Source organism: Echiichthys vipera, assembly GCF_963691815.1.
Source record: "Echiichthys vipera genome assembly, chromosome: 1".
Taxonomy (NCBI): Eukaryota; Metazoa; Chordata; class Actinopteri; order Perciformes; family Trachinidae; genus Echiichthys; species Echiichthys vipera.
In genome coordinates, this window is record NC_139826.1 from 17,491,132 (window position 1) to 17,510,974 (window position 19,843).

Here is a 19,843-nt window from a genome sequence, read left to right on the forward strand (position 1 = left end):
CTTGCCATTCTACTCTGTCACTTAGCTTTTAGATAGGAGCAAATTAATCTGTAGTGCTTGGAAATAGAATGACACACAAAAATAATAAAGTTACAAATGAATTGGTACACTGGCACGCCGGTGCCGTTGCTGTAGTTCTAAACAACAGTCGCTGCAGCTCAAGGTTAGTTCAAATTAATCGATGTCAGTTGATAAGTACAGTAGGATATTCCCAGTGTTGTTTCAGTAGTCTTTATGGCTTCTTTCTCTCTCTTTTAATGGCACCGCTACAGTGCTATCAACTCAATAAACAATGTGCATGCACATAAACGCATCCGTGTTTGCATAGAGCGAACACAAAGAATCACAAACTCTGAAAAGTCAAAGAGTGAAATTTTAGAAATATACAGACAAGATTCTGTGCAGAAGTGGTTTGTACAGCCTCAAGCATTTCAGGATGAACATCTGTACAGTCAATGGGGACACACATATAGACCATTTAAATATATATGCAGATTTGTCCAGGCTCCACACCATCTAGTTATTACAGTAGGCACAGATTCCACAGAGTCATTAGCCCAGCATGAAGCTTTACCAACTTCAGCTGCTTCAAAAGTGGATGTCCAAACTCCCAACAGCAGCTTCAGAAGAGTCACGGCCAGCAGTGTCAGTTGTGTATTAATGGCAGATCATGGGAAAGGGAGAGGTTCTTGTTTTAATTGGCACTGGGATCGACTGGCGAAGCTGTTGCTGAATGACAAGTATTTGGGACGCTAGTGCTCTTCAATGGGATGTTAAATTACGGGGAGGAGGAAGAGAGGGATGAATGGCTAGTGGTCAGTCACATAAGACCAAGTGGACCCGCTGGCCGTAGAAGGGGTGGTTGGATCGCTCGGCTACGGCACGCCTGGCAATCTCCTCGCAGTGAAAGGTGATCAAGGCCTCGCCGCTGCACTGCCCGCTGAAGTTGTACAAGATGATAACGGCGTCTGGCTGGAGCTGCAGAAAAAGAAAAAGAGACAAAACAGCATGTTAGACAAACACGATATAATATCGGCTGCGCTTCTTTTGACGCAGCTGCAGTTTGAAAACACCAGAGGGAGCCCCACAAAGCCGAGGATGGAACAATGCCCTGGGTAAAAAGAGTGTCTCATCAAACCGGTCCAGTTAGGTAGGAAAAAAAACCTGATTCATGGGCAGAGCTTAAAGAGCAAAAGGCAGAGTACATGCTGTTCCCAGAGGACCTAAAACCCACACGGAAGGTTGTGACGCCACACACACACACACAGTAATGATCCGTTTGCATGCATCCACGTCGTTGCATCAAAATCAAGTTTGATGCAAAAAAACAAAAAATTAGTTTCATTTAGACATGCGGATTTGAAACAACTCACTGATCACATTAGCAGTAAAAATCCATTAAGTCTACATGTTAGAGAATTACATGGGAGAGCAGGAGAGAGGGAGACGGAGTCAGAGGGACAATGCGGTCAGGACGTTCATTGGAAACAGGCGAAGTAGTGAGGTGAGGTTCAGTGTAGGAGAAGTGCTGAATCAACTGATGCTGCAGTTTGCATGTTATAAGTGATCCTAAAACAATACTTCTGTTAGCAGAGGCAGAACGTCAAAGTACTCCATGCCTTTCTCTTCAGGTCAGTGAGTGGTGATCTGCATTTTTAACTGTATAGTAAACTTTGTATATAGATACATTTAGAAACAAAAAACAAAACATGTAATCCCTATTGAAAAGCTCAATAAAGATCTCAATTGTCACTGAGGAAGGAGCACACAAAGTTTTTACTGTCACTGCAGAACTGGATGTGCCCACACGGGAAACATGAGTTAGTTAATGGCTTTAAAACTCCTCTCAGGTTCAGCTTGTTAGTAAGAAATCACAGTCGTGTTCACTTTGAATGAGACCCTTATCTGCCTGTGCTGCTGAACGATGTCCCCTGCACACATGTTTTTGGATATTGCCTCTTAAACCTTTAAACATTTATTTGATCATTAGATTGATATTTTCTATGATCTTTTATTATCACACACTCATTTAATCTATTTAATAAGTACTTAGAGCAACCCTTTTAGTACCAAACTTCATGCATAGAGCAGATGTTCTACAAATCATGCAACATGCAAATTATGTGCAGGAGGCAGCCATAAGTTTTGAAACTGAACTCATGGTGCCTGATCCTAAAGATATAGATGTTATTCAAGTGTAGGAAATACCCTCTCTGTCCATCTCTGGTTCTCTGGCCTGGAGGCTCCTCTTACCTTGGGATGAGAGCCTAAAGACAGAGCCATTCTTTGGGCTGAATCAGACTCCGGGCCTGTTCGCTCATCTGAACCATGCCGCTGTACTCGTCAGGGGCGTACTACAGATAGCATAGTAATGAACGGACAGTCAGGGTGGGAGGCCAGTAAACAGTTTTTAAATACTCACAAGATGCAGAGGTATACATTCAAAAATACTAAAATGGTTTTTGAGGAAGACAAAAACACCAAAACAGAAACACACATGAACACAAACATAAGTGGCTGAACCAGCTTCATGTGAGCCACACATTGTGTGGTAGGGGACAACAGTACTGGTGTGGGAACTGTTTTCTCACCTGGGGCCAGTGTGACAGACGCTACTGCAGCCAGAAAAACACACACTCACTCCTTTAAAGGGTACAATTACGGTAGTTCAGCCAACAGTCAGGTGTCGGCTTTACACTCTCTCTCAAGAGGCACAGACAAACGCAATAATCCATCAGCATGTAAAGTTCTCCGACTTGAAACACACACACACACACACATGCGCGCACACACACACACACACACATGCGCGCACACACACACACACACACATGCGCGCACACACACACACACACAGCTGTCTGAAGCCACACCTGTCAGGGTTCATACCTGCTTCAGAGGACTCCACCTAATTTGGACTGGCAGTGGATTAAAAATGGGCAGCAGAGAGAAGGGAGGAGAGCACAAGTGCACACATGTCTCTTAATTGAATCCTACTGCGGAGTGATTTAGAAATAAAAGGCACCAATGGTAATGGGTAAATCTGTCTGGCTGCAGGGTGGATAGCTCAGTGGTTTAACAGCTTTAGACTATAATGTGGTGTTGCAAGCTGCAGGAAGAGTTCACATTCAACTAAATTAACCTACATGTAGAAGTGTGTGAGCATTTTACAAATAGAGCCAAAATAATTCATACAGCTCAATAAAAATACCACAATCTCTTTTTTCTGTGCCAATAAACTTGAGTGCACATTTGCAGCCATATTCTGCAAAAGATTGCCACACTGGGCATCATTGGGTGGCCCATGAAGCCCTACGAACACCAATACACATTTAGATCTGCCTTCATTTCAGTGAAACATGTGCTGACCTGGTATCCCTGGAAGAAGCTGAGGATGTCCTTGACTCCAGTGTTGTAGGGCAGGCCCTGCATCCTGACCAGGGCGCCGGGTTGAGGCAGCACGGAAGAGGCGGCGGCTGCAGCGTGGTGGGGTTGAGCTGCGACTGCTGCTGCTACAGCTCCTGGTGGAGCTGCAAAGTAGCCAACTGTGGAAGGAGAAACTGGGGGGCTGGAGAGAGAGAGAGAGAGAGAGAGAGAGAGAGAGAGAGAGAGAGAGAGAGAGAGAATAAGTCAGGTGAAGAAAGCGAGAAGTAAGACAGAACAAAAAGAGGAAAGAGGTTAACACAGAAGCTATGTATGAACAGGTGTGATATTTTTTCACTGACCGTGTAATTAGCTATAGCTGATGACGTACTAACCTGGGGTAGTAAGCTGTGTAGTTCATGTTCATATTCATGTACAGGTGTGGCTGAGGGGGGTAGTAGGCCAGAGTGTGAGCAGGGCTGTGTGTGATGGTCTGAGGTGGTCTTGGAGCAGCCAGCAGGGGGGGCTGGTAGAGGGCAGCCTCAGACAGCATGGCAGGTGGGGTTGGGAAGGCAGCAAAGGCAGTGGGGGGAGACAGACCTACAGAAACAGACAAAGATAGTTATGTTCAATGCATGCACAGTCCTGTCCAGTAGTAAAATGTAGTATGAAGAAGTAAATGAATAGTTGCAACATGCTGCATGGGGATTTCAGCAGGCTACAAAACCATGGGCATTTTGTGACAATATTCTCACAGTCTTGACGGTATCATGAGTCATTGTGAGCCTTAAAGACACATCAGATCTCACACTTTATGTATGTTATGAGTATTTTTGATTTTCTTTAAAAAGTTAGTCAGTTATCAAGCTCGAGGAAGATAATTCTGAACGTACTGAAATACTACATAAGGATGGTGAGAATTTGCTGTTTTTCTCATTATTGTGAACTGAACATATTTGGGTTTTAGAATGACGACCGGACAAAACTAGACATTTGAAGGAGTCAACTGAGACATTTTCTGATTGTTTACAGATGAAAAAAGGTGTATCGATTAACCAAGAAAAAAAAAAAAAAGCACCAGCAAATGAAAATAATCCTTTACTGCAGCTGTAGCTTTAATTAATAAAAAGATAAACGGTTTCTTGTCATAGCTTTGTCGTGATTCCCATCATTGTCCCAACAAATCAGACCGGAGAGCCTGCCAATATGCTGCCGTGTATTTTATTTACAAAGCTCACTGTGTCCTTCAGGCTGTCATACCTAGAATGTAAACACACAAATGCCTGTATGGATGTATTTACATACAAACAGCCACAATGTGTGGGGCTGTGGGCAGCTACGGTCTCCCTCGGAGACACAGTAACACAGCACTACTGAACTTGGAGGCTGAAGTGTTTCCAGGTTAGTCAGGTTGAAACTATGTGCAAAGAGAAATCCCCATAACTAATTCTGGTGGTTGAAAGTCAAAATCCACCTATCTTGCGAAACATTTTAATACGTTTAAAACAAAAATGCTGAAGATCTGTCAATCAATGACTGTTAAAATGAAATGCAAAAAAAAAGGTCAAAATTGAAGGGCCTCTCTCATGGCTGCCAATCCCAATCTAGTTTCCAGCAACAAAGACAGATATAACAGCCATAAGGATTGGTGGCATTTGGTGGAGTTCACTTACAAGGAAGCTTGCAGGGTGGAGGGGAGAGGCCGCTGCGGTTCAGGGTGCCTCCCATTAGCACGATGCTCATCTCCTCTGTGGAGCACTGGAACACCTCAACATAACGATCCTTCATGGTCTTTTTATGGCACTTCTGGGCCACCACAAACGACTTGTCAGGAGATTTCATTTGGATGAAAGCGTCACCAGACGGCCGACCCTGCAGAGAGGACAGAGGAGAGGACAGTTCAAATTCTCAAACTCAAATAACTTTAGGATTAAATTACTTAGACTCATTCTTTCTTGTCTATAGAGATTTTGGCTAAAGAGTCTTGACGGTGAAGGGGGGTGACATTTAATACGGTTTTTAAGATGGTGATGATTTTAAGATATGGAGCGTTACGATGACATTATGTGCCTGAGCCCACGAGTCCCCACCAGCCTGACCTGTTGGTTGAGAACCATGTGGACACCATGGGGTTTAATATCAACGGTGTGCTCTCCCATGAACTCCAGGATATCTTCAATGCCAGCAGTGTAGGGCAGGCCACGCAGGCGGACACAGTCGCGAGTGCTGCTGGCCGCTGGAAGGTAGGACTGTGTGGCGAGGACCGGGACAGGCATGATGGGTGAAGGGGGCAGAGTGGAGATCAGCGGTGCGGACATATAGCGGTTAAGGACCTGGCAAACAAAGAATAGAATGATGATGAAGAATTGAAATACATGCAAATGGTTAAAGTTCAGATCATTCTTCACTGAGGAACTACAGCAGCGTCAATATGTGGTTTGACTGTGATCACCGAAATTTGTAATCACTGACTGTGCAAATTGGACACAATTAAAAAAATATATAACTAAAAAACAATGTACGCAGGACAACATAAAACTGTTGAATCAGATACGATCCATTATCAACATTAACATTTTACAGCCAAAAGTAACAAGCTGAAGGTCAAAAAAGGACTGTTGCATCACATACTTTCGGTACCATGTTTGCTCACACTTCTACATTGTCATAGAAACATTTCTATTATGGTCAGCCAATGTTGACTGGTATCCCACATAGAAAGGTACTTTTTTTGATGATTCATTGACCACATAAAGGCTTTCTCGAGAACGCTCTTTAATGCGAAAAAATAAAATGCATGGTCTTGACATATTCATCCTGATTAGTTTGTTATGTTTCAAAAAGTATTCCAATTACTTCCAAAACATGTTTGTTTGAAATAGAAACCAAAGCCACAAGTTCCTTCCTTCGTAGTGGTATTTTGAAACAGACATTTCTGGTATTACACAACATAAACTTGAATGTATAAAGCATCTTGCACAGGGAAGCTTAAAACTAATCCTTTAGTTTAAAGGACCATCTCCTGTTTCATACACATCACCAATGGCCTATGTATTTCTTACATTACAAATCCTTTGGTTCAGTAATGTATGTGTGCACATTTTCGGCAGAATACCACCCCCCCATCATGACTAAAGTTGCAGCTCAAATATTTCACCAGATCATAACACTGAAAGAATTTACTTGTTGCACTTCAGCCGCAGAACTCCGAAACAACTCGATATACCGCTTCCCCAGGATCTGCTTGTGTTTCTTCAGGGCATTCTGGGCGTACTCTTCGCAAGAGAAGAGCACGAAGGCGTCGCCGGTGGGCCGTCCGTCAGGATACTTGACAAAGAGCAGACCCTCGGCACCATCTGTCACTGGGCTCTCTGTACCAAGGAAGGACAACACTTCCTGGGGTGTGGCGGTGAATGGCAGCCCCCGCATACGGATAATCACCTGGTTCTCTTTGGACAGGAACTGGGCAACCTCATTAGATGTACCTATTGTCAGAGGATGGAAATGATTAAAACACCATACGACCATCCCAGGGACACTTATCACAAGGTTCACAAACAAGGTTTTCATTTATTATGCGTTGTTTTGACCAACTTGTTTTTGTCAGCTCAGCTAAGCTTTTAAGATGACACAGCACTCACAAGGCGTGGGCGATATGGCTAATATAATTTATCAGGATGTATCTAATATTATACATCATGATTTATTTATTTATTTTTATTAACCTTTATTTATACAGGTAAAATCTCATTGAGACCCAGGGTCTCATTTGCAAGAGAGACCTGTTCAGACCTGTAAATTTTCTGAAAAAAAACAGTTGAGAAACTTTTATCAAAACCAGACAGAATCTACAGCCATGCTAGCAGCTCTCTGGGGCTGTACTGAGAGTACAGAGGTGCTTTTAGTAAAATGCTGATGTCAGCATGTTAAACATGTTCAAAATAGTTTGCATATTAACATACTAACGTTTGTTGATCAACTTTAAACAAGAAAGTAAAACTGACGCTGACGGGGGTGTCATACATTTGCAGGTATTTGGTCATAAACCAAAGCAAAGGACAAATCTAAATTTTGACCTGATGATGGCGCTGGATGGAAAGTCAGATCATGAACATTATTGCAATGCGTTCTGTGGGAAACACGATCCATGAACATCAATCCATCCAAAAGTTGTTGTGATAATTTCTGTCTGAACCAAAGTTGTAATCAAAAACCATAATAAACACCAAAGTCTGCCATAGAGGAATCATGCTAATGCAACATTGTCCACAGTGGCCTCACACACACCTTGAGATATTAAAAGGAAGAAAAGAAAATAGTATAAAAAATGTGTGCAGAAATTTCAGTTGACTTGGATCAACCCATGGTGTACAACCCAATGCCACCAACAGTTAGGCAGCGTGATGGCAGAAACAACATCAAAAGTGTTCTTAGAGACCTGCTTACAGGCAAAATGGCTCGTTTGAAACTAAAAAGTATGACACTGGCTTTACGCAGTCAGCTGAACCATGTCAGATTTTTCACACAGCTTTATTCACAAACCCCCATTACACAATCAGCTGCATTGGTTTCCTGTTTATTTCCTTTGTTTAAATCATGTTCCTCTTTCCTCTGCCATAGTTCAAGAAGAATCGGTTTGGGATGAGACTTGCAAAAACTAAGAGGATATGTTAACGTATATGATCAAGCAAAGAGGAGCTATAAAAACTAATTGTATCATTCTTCCTCACAGTCAACCCCATCTGGTGTAGTGCTGTCAAACCAACTGATCTCAGGTTACAGAAATGTGTACATTGTACAGTACACTGACTAACAGTGCTTTCTCTGATGGCTTTGTAACTATCTAGAAAGTACAACTTAATCTACATGTCCAGACAGATAAAGGCCATTTTGAGGAACCTATCATCAAGGTAATAAACATATACATTTAAGAATACTAAATATTATTGTCCCTATTTCTTCTATTACTAGGCATGAGACTCATGATCCATATTGATTATTTATTATTTGTATTTTATGGTAAAAAAGTCGAACAAATCAGCAATGACGGTGCCTGTACTTGACACACTAAATGTTTTGGATTCTTTGATTTATTACTCATCCCTTACAAGTTTACTGTGAACTTTCATTTCTATTGATACATGTAGCTGTGTCTTGTCTGCTTGAACTATTTGCTTAAAGTCCAAAGTGTTGTCAATTTCTACTGATCTACACATCTGAGTAAAGTCCAGTCAGACTGGCAGCCACTGTAAGTTATCTGCTCTGTGTGACTGTTTCTTTGTCCGCTATCTCTGTCCTGTGTTACTGCTGGCTGCTGCTCTATGGTCCAGAGGCCCTGGGCCCTGCCTTTGTCTCTTCACACCCCCTTTGTATCAGCACTGAGCCTGTCCTTTCACAGACCGTCAGCCGTCTCTCCCTTGAGGGAGTGCAGCTCGAGGCTGAACTGAACAGGTGAGCTGCTGTTAGAGAGTGAAATTTCTCTCCAACTGGCCTCTGAAGGGTTGGGCTGGGGATGAGGAGGTGAGGAAGGGATTGGGGGGGGGGGCTCCTCACAAAGCGTCTTTCATTAGTCCAAGATAAGCTGCTGGAGAGTCACTGGGATGAGGCAAAGACACAGGTAATAGGAGAGAGAGCTGGAGTTCAAATGAGATCCCCTATTTTACGGTCACTGAAGAGGTGCTCTTTTACAGATGTGGTCTTGTTTTAAACATGGTGAGACAGAGAGGAGAAAAAAATAAGCTCTGAAATCTGACCTCCAGCAATCTTGAGGAATTCCTCTCCTGTAGCCTTGTAGACCTGAGAAGAGGAGGAAACTGTGATTAAGCTATAACTAACAACATTTAATCATCATTTAGTTTTATTTTACATACATCAACTACCTTAGGACTTAAATAGGGGTCTAGTGTTTAGCTAAGCATATTTTAAAAGCACACAAAACAAAATTACAGTATGACTGAACAAGAAGTACATGCTGACTCTAACCTCGATGTAGCGGCTGCCCATGTGGTGCTTGTGGCGTTCCAAGGCCAGGTCCCTGTGTTCGGAGTTGATGAAACGAACTAAGGCCTCGCCGTTCCTCCTGCCTTGAGCGTTAAGACACAGGGCTACGCCACCCCTGGAACACAGGTGCACAGACACATGCGTAAGTAAAAACGCAATTAATGATGTGGAGCCACAGTCAGGAATAAAACTTCAACAACAGGTTATTGACAACAGGGATACCCATAGCTTTGTCTTGTCAGTTAAAGGAATAGTGTGACATTCTGGGATTTCTTTGAGCCAGGCTAGCTGTATCCCTGTTTCCAGTTTTTATGCTAAGACAACCAGCTAATAGTTCAAATCCCCTTGCTACTTTTCTATTATATTAAAGTTACTTTTTTGATATCCGGCACCTGTCCCATTGAGATTGTGTGGACGGTTCTAGGGCCTATATAACGCATTACATTAGCATTAACACTAATCGTGGAAGGTTCTATTAGGCATTTAAAAGAGCATCTTATGTGATACAAACACTGACAATTAAAAAAAAGACAAAAGTGAGAGCACCAGGTGAGACAAATCTGCACCCTGGCTAACAGAAAAAAATGTACTTTGCAATAAATAAATATAAAATAGAGTTAATGGACATATTCCAACAGCCCATTTACTCCAATTAAGTCCAACATACTTGGCAATACTGAGGCCTTTAAAGAAGCGAGCAATGTCTTGGTCTGAAGACTGCCATGGAAGCCCCCGTGCTCTGATCACCGTCTCACTGTCCACCGGCTCTGTCTTACTGCTGAAGAGGGAGGAAAAAGCATTAATGACTTTCTGACCATATTAAGAAAGGAAGTATAATTAGAAAACCTTATTAAAAGCATCCCCAGCTGCAGTTGACTATGGGTTTTTTTTATAGAAAAAAAACAGCATTGCTTTTGTTAAATTTGAACAGATTGTTCAGAGATTGCAGACACAGAGGCCACTCACGGTAAGTGCTTAACACGGTAACACACTCCCGTGATTAAATATCAGGGGGTTGTCAAGGTGATTTTGACTGTCTGGGAGCAGCAGGATTTGGTGTTCTGCCACTAGATAGCCAGGTAAGCACTTGATGGCAAAGTTGGACAGCTCTAATGACACACTTGTGGCTTCCTTGCTGCTGTAATCAATGCAAAGGGCTGGAGCTGAATATGGCTGGAAGGGGGTTGTCAGTCTCTAAACAACAGACTTACAGCTGTGGTTCTGGTAGGAAAGTGTACATCTACTGAGAAGTTCATACATACCATGTGCCGGAATCAAACTTGTACTTGACTGTTTCAACACTGGAGAACCGGTGGTCTAAAAAGTAAAAATAGAAAATTGTATGAGTGTGCATGTTGTTGCATCTTAAAAGTCCAAAACAACATCTTTTCTGTTGTGAACAGGTTCACCCTGCCAAGCAGTGTGTGTTTTAAGCCGTCTGCATTCCTGTTACTTGTCACACCCAAAGACATAGCTGGCTGTTATTAAGAGGGTAAAGCCAGAGGCGACTGTCAAGATAGAAGATGTCTGATTAAAGTTGGATTTATTTGCACTGCAACATATCTGGAGTCGTCTTACATCCATTCATACTGCGGTAAACGGTCTAATATAGTATAGAATAGTCAAGACAAGTGGCCATCCAACAAAGAGCCGAAGTTCCTGCCTCTTAAAACGAAGGTTTTTGTTGCCACTGTGTGCAAGTTTAAATATATAGATATTGCAACTAGCAGCTGCTCGTAGAGGAATTGTTCAGTCTCTGTAAATCATAAATAAGTCAGAGTGTGGTCTAGAACCACTCTATATGTAAAGTGTCTTTAGAAAACTTTTGTTATGATTTGGCATTATAAATATTCATTTATGGCACCAAATCAATAGCCATTAGTAATATAATCAAGACATTCTTAAATGATCAACAACCCCACCTTCTAATTAAGAGTGTTCTCTCTGAACATTTGGGTTTGTTCCAGTTTATAACAATTAAAAAAAGAGGCAAGATTGGTTGTGGGTACAATGCAAGGACTTCTCTTTTGCAGTCACATTGTTGATTTTATAAGCACTATTCAACGGGGTTTGTTAAACTAAAAATATGACCAATTCACAGCCTTGAGAATTGAGTGAGTGAGCGAGTGAGTGGGCATGCTGATGACGTTTCATACGGCTGATGGAAACCGTGAAAAATTTAAAAAAAAACACATCAGAGGGTGAAGAAGAAGGGTGATTTACAGGAAGACAGCAACAAAAATTAATGGCAACAACAAAATCAAGGAACGGCAAGTGACAGTGTTTATGATCAATTAAGGAAGCGGGTACGTGACCGTGGTGCCCTCGTCCTGCTTAAAGCAAACAACTCAAGTGAGAATGAGACTGACAGGGATCTCTTGTTATGTGCTTCATGCATGAAAGGGAAACTTCGGACAATGTTCGCACCTGATTCATCAGACACTGTATGGAGTTCATATGTGAAAATGACGTGGTGTGGCAGTTACTTACTGTAGGGCTCAGCCAGGACGTGGAGTGTCAGCTGCACCATGCTGCTCACTTCCCTCACCCCCATCGACTGCTCTGACACAGCAGGAAGACCAACATCTACACACACAGTCAAGGACACTGACCAGTTTAACTGCCTGTTGTTTTGACTTTGTGCTACTTGTTGGTGTGTCGCAATTATCTTTGCCTACTTCATTTTACATCAGTAAAATGAAGCTGCATTTGCAAAGAAAAGCCTGCATACTCTGTAAACGCAGTTCTGCTTAACACTTACATTTTTTAATGCATCTTCCCTGAAACATATAGTTAAAAAGGAGTACCTATGACATAGAGCATCAATGATAAGTGACTACTAGGATACATTCCAATATGGAAGAGAGTGTGAGCCTCTGCGCAGGGCTGGCATTGGGGCAGCATTTGTGCAACTCTTTCTTGATGTCCACAAATGAAAAGAAACATTCAGGAAGGACAAGATTCTGAAAAGGAAGAGACGAAAAAACAAAGGATTCAGTATGCAGTTTTGGTCACACCAGGAAGCTAGCTAACCAAGAGATGAAAAAGTCAAAATTCAGAAGAAAAAAAGGACACATGCCGACATTGTCTTGTGTCATAACTTAAACCAGGAACATACAGTAATTAAAAAGAATTTCATGACTTCTAAATACAGGTCAATGCCCACATTTAACTGGAGAAATGAAATATTTAGTGGAAACATACGTATTTAAGACACTTTGATTTTAACAAGGCAACTAAAATTAAATGATACTGAAAACATATTTTCATTTTGAGCTCAAATCCTTCAATCCTGCTTTAAGGACAGACCATGTATCTGCAACAACAGTAGGAACCATTACCTTTTTGGAAGCTTCGGGGTGGAGGGCCTGTCGGATGACGAGGGGACTGTCGACACAGAGTGTGAAAGAGCTTCTGCCAAGGCATTTCACTTCTGATGACACCGTCTGCTGGAACTGCATAATGGAACAGAGAGGAAAGAAAAGAGAAAATGAATCAACTTAAGAATAGAGAACAAGAATATCTCAGAAATTGTGCCTATCAGAGAAAAGAAGGACTGTCAATATCAAATCTGAACATACTGTACCTAAAATATCAAAAATTATATTTATTTTTCCTGTGAATATTCTCATTTGTCCAGGTCATCGTATATTTATTTTGCATTATTTTACTCCCAGTCATTTACAAACTTCATAGTAAACAGGTCAAATGAAGTTCAAGTATCTGCTGTACAAACACCACCCATTATGTGAAAGTGACAATTACAGAGTGTACCTTATTCTAACGGCAGAAAAGTGAAGGTGGTGTTATGTTTGTTTGACATTTGATTGTGTTTGCTTCATTAGGAACGCAGCTTGTCTAACAGGTTTCAGTGTTTGCCTAGCGAGGGAGGGAGCAGACAAAGGAGAGGAATGATCACACCACTAATCACCAGGATCACAGTTTTTTCTTACCCCGAACAACATTTACAGCCAGACAAGAGGAAAAACAACCCACACAAGCCTGACCTACCTGCCTCCACTTTACACAAACGCTGATCGTAACAACCCACAATCCTAAATACCAGCAACTCCCACATGTGTACATGTTTATTTAAAACTATCACATTCAATGAGCCCTATTCCTTGTGTTTAGGGTCATCACTTCAACATGGACATGCACCAGTGAGGTCAGAGGGCTGCATTTCCGAGAATATGTTGTTTGTTTTTCAGCAGGATTATTTTTTGGAGCTTTTAAACTGTGCAAATCAACTATATGGCATTTTTATTTTGGAGAGAATGCAGGGAGCATAAAGAGGGTGGGTTGCACCCAGATTACGTTGCATAATGTCTTAAGTCATATGGACTTAATGTTGCCTATATTCATTTGCTACTCAATGTTCCAATGCAAGATGGAGACTTTTGTCTCTTCAGAAAGATATGTTAGCTTTCCCTTCATTGAATCCTCAGAATAAGATTGTCTGCGTGTGAGACCACCTAAAACCCAATGACTGACTGGTTTGACATGGCCACTGGCTATGTATGACTGATCTTCAGACAGTGAGAGAGTATTAGAGGTGCGTGTTGAAGCATGCTCCTTGACAGTCAGATAGAAATGCAGGGCTATTGGGCAACGCTAACCAGCTGCTGACAAGGGAACAAATGCTTAAGGATGGATTAAGGGGGTTTTGGGATAGCTGGACAGAAACCTGAAAGAATCATCAATCTGAGAATAAACAGATCGGTATTTTGCACAGGCCACCAAGAACACCGGTAGACATATAGTTATTCATTGGACACTGAACTAAATATATATATATATATATATATATATATATATATATAAATATATATATATATATATATATATATATATATATATATATATATATATATATATTATACAATGTTTTTTTTAACTGATCTTTGCTGTTGTGCAATAATGAGTTGATGGACAGTCATTGCAATTCTTTCAACTAAGCCTCTCAGCCTTTATCACCTTACAATGTAAATGGTTCTGCAATTTTCTGGGTCAAGATCATGTGAAAATAGGAGCTAAACATTTCAAAAATACTCAAGCAACAAGTTAGCTCAAGCCTATGTACAATTTTCAAAAATGCTGCCATGACTCTTGAGAAGGAACGCAGCAACATATCGAAACAGTACATTGAGCAATTGAGTGTATCACATGAGATGCAGAAGGTCCATGTGTTAGAGGTGGGGCGCTCTAACATTTTAGCTGCCAAACAGCATTATATGAATATATTATGGTCTCTGAACATTAATGTCCTTTCTTTGCAGCATGAATTACACCTACATTAACACAAATTCAAGATTGGGGAAAACAAATTAAGACAGTATGAATGCTTTTTACATTGTCTACTTAAGAGCTTTTAAATAAGTCAATGTTGAAATGTGGTGTTATTTAATGACATGGCCAGGATAATTGGATGGCAGATGATTTGTCATACCAACTAATATCATATCATATAATAGTTATGTTTGCAAGAACAATACATCAACCGGTGCGTTTTTTTTGGGATATGTCGCATGCGCCAACAACCACAGTATTGTGCTTAACTAAAAAGGGGGAACTAGTGGCCTAGTTCAAATAGCATATTACACTGTAAAAGTAAATAAACTATCTTAACCACAGTATCAACATACCACCTCAGCAGCACATATTTACAGCAACAGCCACTGATGGAGTTGTAATTTTGAAAGTAAGCAACAAACAAGAAGTTAAAAAATAAAAAAACAATTCCCTCATTCACTGAATGTGAATATTCTCAAGAAGTCACCACTACAGTTTTTGTGCAGCGCATTTTGAGCATAGACATACTTCAAAATTTCATGTTTACAGTGATAACAGAACTAATGTTTGCTCATAGCTGTGCATGCAACTCCACCTTGTCCAATTACTAAAGCCGGATTACAGAGAGAAAAGTAAATGTTTTAGATGACGTAGCGGCACACCCACCCCTTTCAACACCATTTAAAAAAAACACCGTTTTAATTGAGCAAACAAGCCGAACAGAAGGCAAATCTCACACTGACAACATATGTAGAGACAATAGGCCATGGATGTTACACTCATGAACATATCAGAGAAAAAGGTCAGAGTGCTTCCACCTTAAATGAGCTACAATTCATTTTCAATGAGCATTATCTATATAGTAGTAAATATAGTCTTACAGTACAGTATGAAAGGACTGTTAATGTGCAATGTCTATACAACATAATCCCCCATTATTCATGCTCCACTTTGTAATTTCAGCATTCCTTGCAACTTGCTGCCAAAAAATATCCAGCTGTACTACTTGAACAAATAATGAATGCACATATGTTTTTATTCCAATTATACAATCCTTGTTATCGTGTGTCGTATTGAATCGTCTTGCTTTATAGGCTCTGCTGTCAAAAATTGGTAGATTTTATGGCGCACTTTCTGTTTGATGAGGGCATCTTACAATGAAAAGAAGAAAGTTGTTATATATTTTAATTAAATTCCAAATCAACATCTGTTGCTCCAAAAGTATTTCAGGATCAACACATACGTATGGACCCATTTCTCTCTTAAACCAACTTTCAGTCTCTAAAAAGCATTTCCACAGATGAGGGGGAGGAAGTGGCCTTTGAACATGGTCCTATCAGAGTTTGCTCTCCAGTGCAGTCTGACTGTTTGTATGCAGAGGTGAGGTGGGGTGGTGGTGGTGGCTGAAACAGATTCCGATAAGAGCAGCAGGGAGTGTCAAGGCAGTCCCTGTGGTAACTGTTTAAAAAAGGCACCTAAAGTCAAACTCACACTAAGCACATCGCAACGTCTCATGATACATGAGTTGCAAGCTGCTTTTATTCAGAATGATCATTTCTCAACACAGATCACAGATAATTAAGTAATATATAAATCAACATTTTTTAACTGGCCATGTGTATTCGCAACTGAGTTTCTAACAAGGTTTTTACATTGTGAACATACACTAGCAGACACAACATCAACCTTCTTTTAAGATCTCCTTTGTAGATGAGCAACTTCTTGACATTTTGGTTTTAGGGATCTTAAAACACGCCCAGTAATAACTTCATCCTCGTAGGTTTGTGTCCAGCTTGTGTGAATCACTCTTAAATGTGCTTCATCATGTTTTCCATGTACCAATATGGTTTTCTTTGCATAAAGCACCAAATCAGTACCTTAACTCAAAGCCAGTAGTCAGTATTTCTGTCTGTGGTCTAAAACGCTTGAAAAATGGTGTCAAAACAACAACAACGTAGAGGTGTGTGAGGTCTCACATCACTTCCTACAGGCTGTGACATGCTGTCAGAGTCCCAGACTAAAGCCAAGCCTGTACAGTCAGCAGCAGCCTGACAACAGCTAAACCATCCATCAACCTGTTCCTAGGAACTGAAATACAACACACACAAACAATACTCTGGCAGAGCCCTCATACACGTTACATGGTATTGACACTTGGGTTGTCTAATAATCCTACCTATCCTGTCTATCTTTTTTTTTTTTTTTTTACAAATAAATCCATTATAGTTTCAGACAGATTACATATTTCTGCCACGTAGTGGTAGATCTATTGAGAGCTGAGCTCGCTAAAATGGCCAATTTTAAAAAAACTGAATATTAATGCTGTTCTTGATTTTGGTTGGCTGCTGACAGGCAGTGACTTTCATGCACTGGAACTAAGGAACGGAAATTTAATTTAAAAGTTTTGGAGCTTCTGGTATCTTTCACTGTACAGTATAAAATGTATGACCTTCGCAGTATGTGTGCACACACACACACACAGTGCAGGTGTAACAGAAGCTCATGAAATTGAATATTATATCCACAATCACAATGTTATGGAGTTTAGCAAATGTGCACGACAGCCAAGTGTTAAACAGCCCTGCTCTCACTCCAGCCTTCGCTCTCCCGGCAGATGTCCTTGGGGACTGACTACACGGGTCAATACAACAAGCCCACTAAGAGGGAAACTGCTGTTTTGTAATATCATTGAATAAGTTTGAAAGGGCTACCCCATCTAAAGAAAAAAATGCTTCTGTTTTGCACTGCTATGCAACGCTTTAAACTTTCTGGAAAAATAAAAATTTCCTCTACTTCACTGTAGCAACAAGGATAAAACTAATCTTAGAATGACTAATAGTAGGTGAAAGTAACTGGTGAGACAAAGGTATGAAAAGAGCATACTGATTGCTGGGTTAATATTTGAAGGTTCAGCACACAAACTAACCTGTAGTGGAGCTGAAGTCTTAACAGGTCTGTATGAGACACAAATTAAATTTAAACTGTTTTTAGGCTAGGCACTGAGTAGCAGAACTCTAGCAGCGTCATTGCTATAGAGCCCTAGAAAGAATTTAAAGAAAATAACACCATTTTCATCTGATTACCCAAACCAACCTGCTTGTGCATGGACCACAGCAGCACTAATACCAACCCTAACACACTGGTTTAGCATGATAATGAGAGGTTTTTAAAACTACGACACACTGGAGGGGTGGGAAAATGTGTCGCCAGTGCAAACAAACACTCTTGTGAAAGTGGTTGAAGAACAAGTTCGGCAACATAAGCACTTTTGTCAAAACACACCTCCTGACAGCGAGGAACCAGAAAGTAAATTTGTGTCTTGGTCATAAAAGAAGTTCCGTGCTAAGGATGAAGACTAAGATCTGAAGCCTCCCCTCCTGTCTGTCCTGCAGCCTAAAAGAGAGGTGCGGTCCCAGGTAAAAAAAAAAAATCCGCCTTCCAGATGTCTGCAGCACGCATCAGGCCGAGACAAGACTAGACCTGCTACTCCTCCTTATCTCCAGATGCCTCAGGCTCTGCCCATCCCAGCCCCTTAACTTCTACACACTGTCAGCAGAGTTTAACTGTCAGGACCAATCCTATGACATATCTCAACCAGGTGGGTCATCAGGGAAACGTGACACTCCTCACATTAACTTAGCTCAAAACAGAGTTAGACTTGCCATGTCTCATCTCGCTCTGGGCATAAACTGGCAGAGAAAATTTGGCTCGGTTGAATTAGCTTCTGAAATTCTCATGGTACTGACAGCAAAGAGATTTAATGGGCTGCTGCTGTGGTTTTCATACTGCATAAATTCACTACACTGGTAGATTATAAATACAGTAGTATTAGGAATTTTGAGGCCTTAGATTTTTTTGGGCCGACCCTCCATAGGCACTTGGCTTGGGGACCAGAGAGTGACCTGTTCAAGTCTAGGAATGGAGTGTGTGGAGTGGTAGTTGAAGAGTTCACCTCCTGCCGAGGTGCCCTTAAGCATGGCATTGAACCCCCAACTGCTTGGAGGGCAGCCCCATAATGCTGACCTCTCTCCACAACAATAATGCATGTCTGTGTTTCGGACCTATGATTGTGTATAACAACAAAGTGAAAACGCTGAATTTCCCCAGTAGAGAGATTAATAAAATTAACCTTGTTGTTAAATAGTCCTTGTGTGAGAAAATGCACCTCACATTTGAAGTGAGCAGTGGGACTCACCTGTTGCAGAACTTTGTCCAGGGGCTCAGCTTTGACGATGTCGTCCACAGTCAGCCCTGTCTCCTCTTTACACTGGTCTGTCAGCTCCAAAGTGTCCGGCTTGACAAGACATCTATGAAGCTTCCCGACCTGCGGAGGGATTTAAGCGGTTCATGGAGCAGAATACAGCGTGAAGAAAAAATAAAAATGCCAATTTAAGGCAAATTATAGACTTATTACCCCCACATTGTGGAAATGAACTCTAAAAAGTCAAACAAACAATTGACAATGTAGTTGCAAAAAAAGCAGTTAATTGTCAATAAAGCGTTATTTTATATCACGAAGCTGACATGCCAAACCAAAACGGTGTGTTTCACCTGCTTGTTAAATGTTGGTCGCACACCTGTAGAAGGTGAGCTAACGAGACCGCAGCACGAAGAACTGATGTAGCGTTAGCATTAGAGAGAGAAAAACAAGCTCCGGACGGTTTAAGAAAGCACACCATGTTGATTTAAATGTCAAACTATCGTTGCTACAGGTAGCCTAGACACTATGCCACACACACTCAAACATAAGAAACCGTACAACGAACGAAGGGGTCAGAAAGGTCCGTACCTTTTTCTCATGTAGATCCACAATTTGCCACACCAAGAGAATTATTTCCCTCTCATCCGAACCCAGTTTACCCCCATTTGCACCAGCTGTTGCCCCAAAGAACACCACCAGAGTATCACTGTGCGAAGCCATCAGGGACCACAAGGGTAAAAACTACAATTAAAGCAAAGATTAAAATAAAAATAACACGAGGGTTCACCTTTTTTCCAAGTGATAAGAAGAGCGAACAAAAGGGCTGGAAAACTCAATTGAGGTAAACGGAGAGAGAGAAAAAGGGGGAGATTATTTTCAGAGGAGCCACGGAAGAGTTTGCGGTCAGAGACTCTACCTGTTGAAGTACTTGAGTGCGTTCTATCCAGAGATACTGGTTTAACTGGTAGAGAAGGGTGGAAATCCGTG

General features: G+C 41.2%; 1 protein-coding gene across 1 annotated transcript; it reads right to left on the bottom strand.

Annotated features, from left to right (window-relative positions):
- Window positions 1-838: 838 nt before the first annotated feature.
- esrp2 (epithelial splicing regulatory protein 2) lies at window positions 839-19,766 on the bottom strand. Its single transcript, XM_083912521.1, has 16 exons — window positions 19,445-19,766; window positions 18,851-18,979; window positions 12,705-12,818; window positions 12,212-12,326; window positions 11,854-11,949; window positions 10,626-10,680; window positions 10,031-10,141; window positions 9,346-9,478; window positions 9,117-9,159; window positions 6,547-6,848; window positions 5,463-5,696; window positions 5,037-5,235; window positions 3,759-3,963; window positions 3,370-3,568; window positions 2,254-2,354; window positions 839-978 (listed from the first exon to the last, which is right to left on the bottom strand). The coding sequence occupies exons 1-15, from the start codon at window positions 19,574-19,576 to the stop codon at window positions 2,268-2,270; spliced, it is 2,154 nt and encodes a 717-aa protein (XP_083768647.1). The 5' UTR covers window positions 19,577-19,766; the 3' UTR covers window positions 839-978; window positions 2,254-2,267.
- Between the last annotated feature and the right edge of the window lie 77 nt (window positions 19,767-19,843).

Excerpts from the sequence above, each read along its gene's own strand:
- esrp2 (XM_083912521.1), bottom strand. The coding sequence starts at position 19,576 with ATGGCTTCGCACAGTGATACTCTGGTGGTGTTCTTTGGGGCAACAGCT. Across the intron at positions 11,950-12,211 it reads ACTCTCTTCCATATTGGAAT|ATGTTGGTCTTCCTGCTGTG; the intron begins GTATCCTAGTAG and ends CTGTGTGTGTAG. Across the intron at positions 9,479-10,030 it reads AAAGGCCTCAGTATTGCCAA|GGGTGGCGTAGCCCTGTGTC; the intron begins GTATGTTGGACT and ends CCTGTGTTCCAG.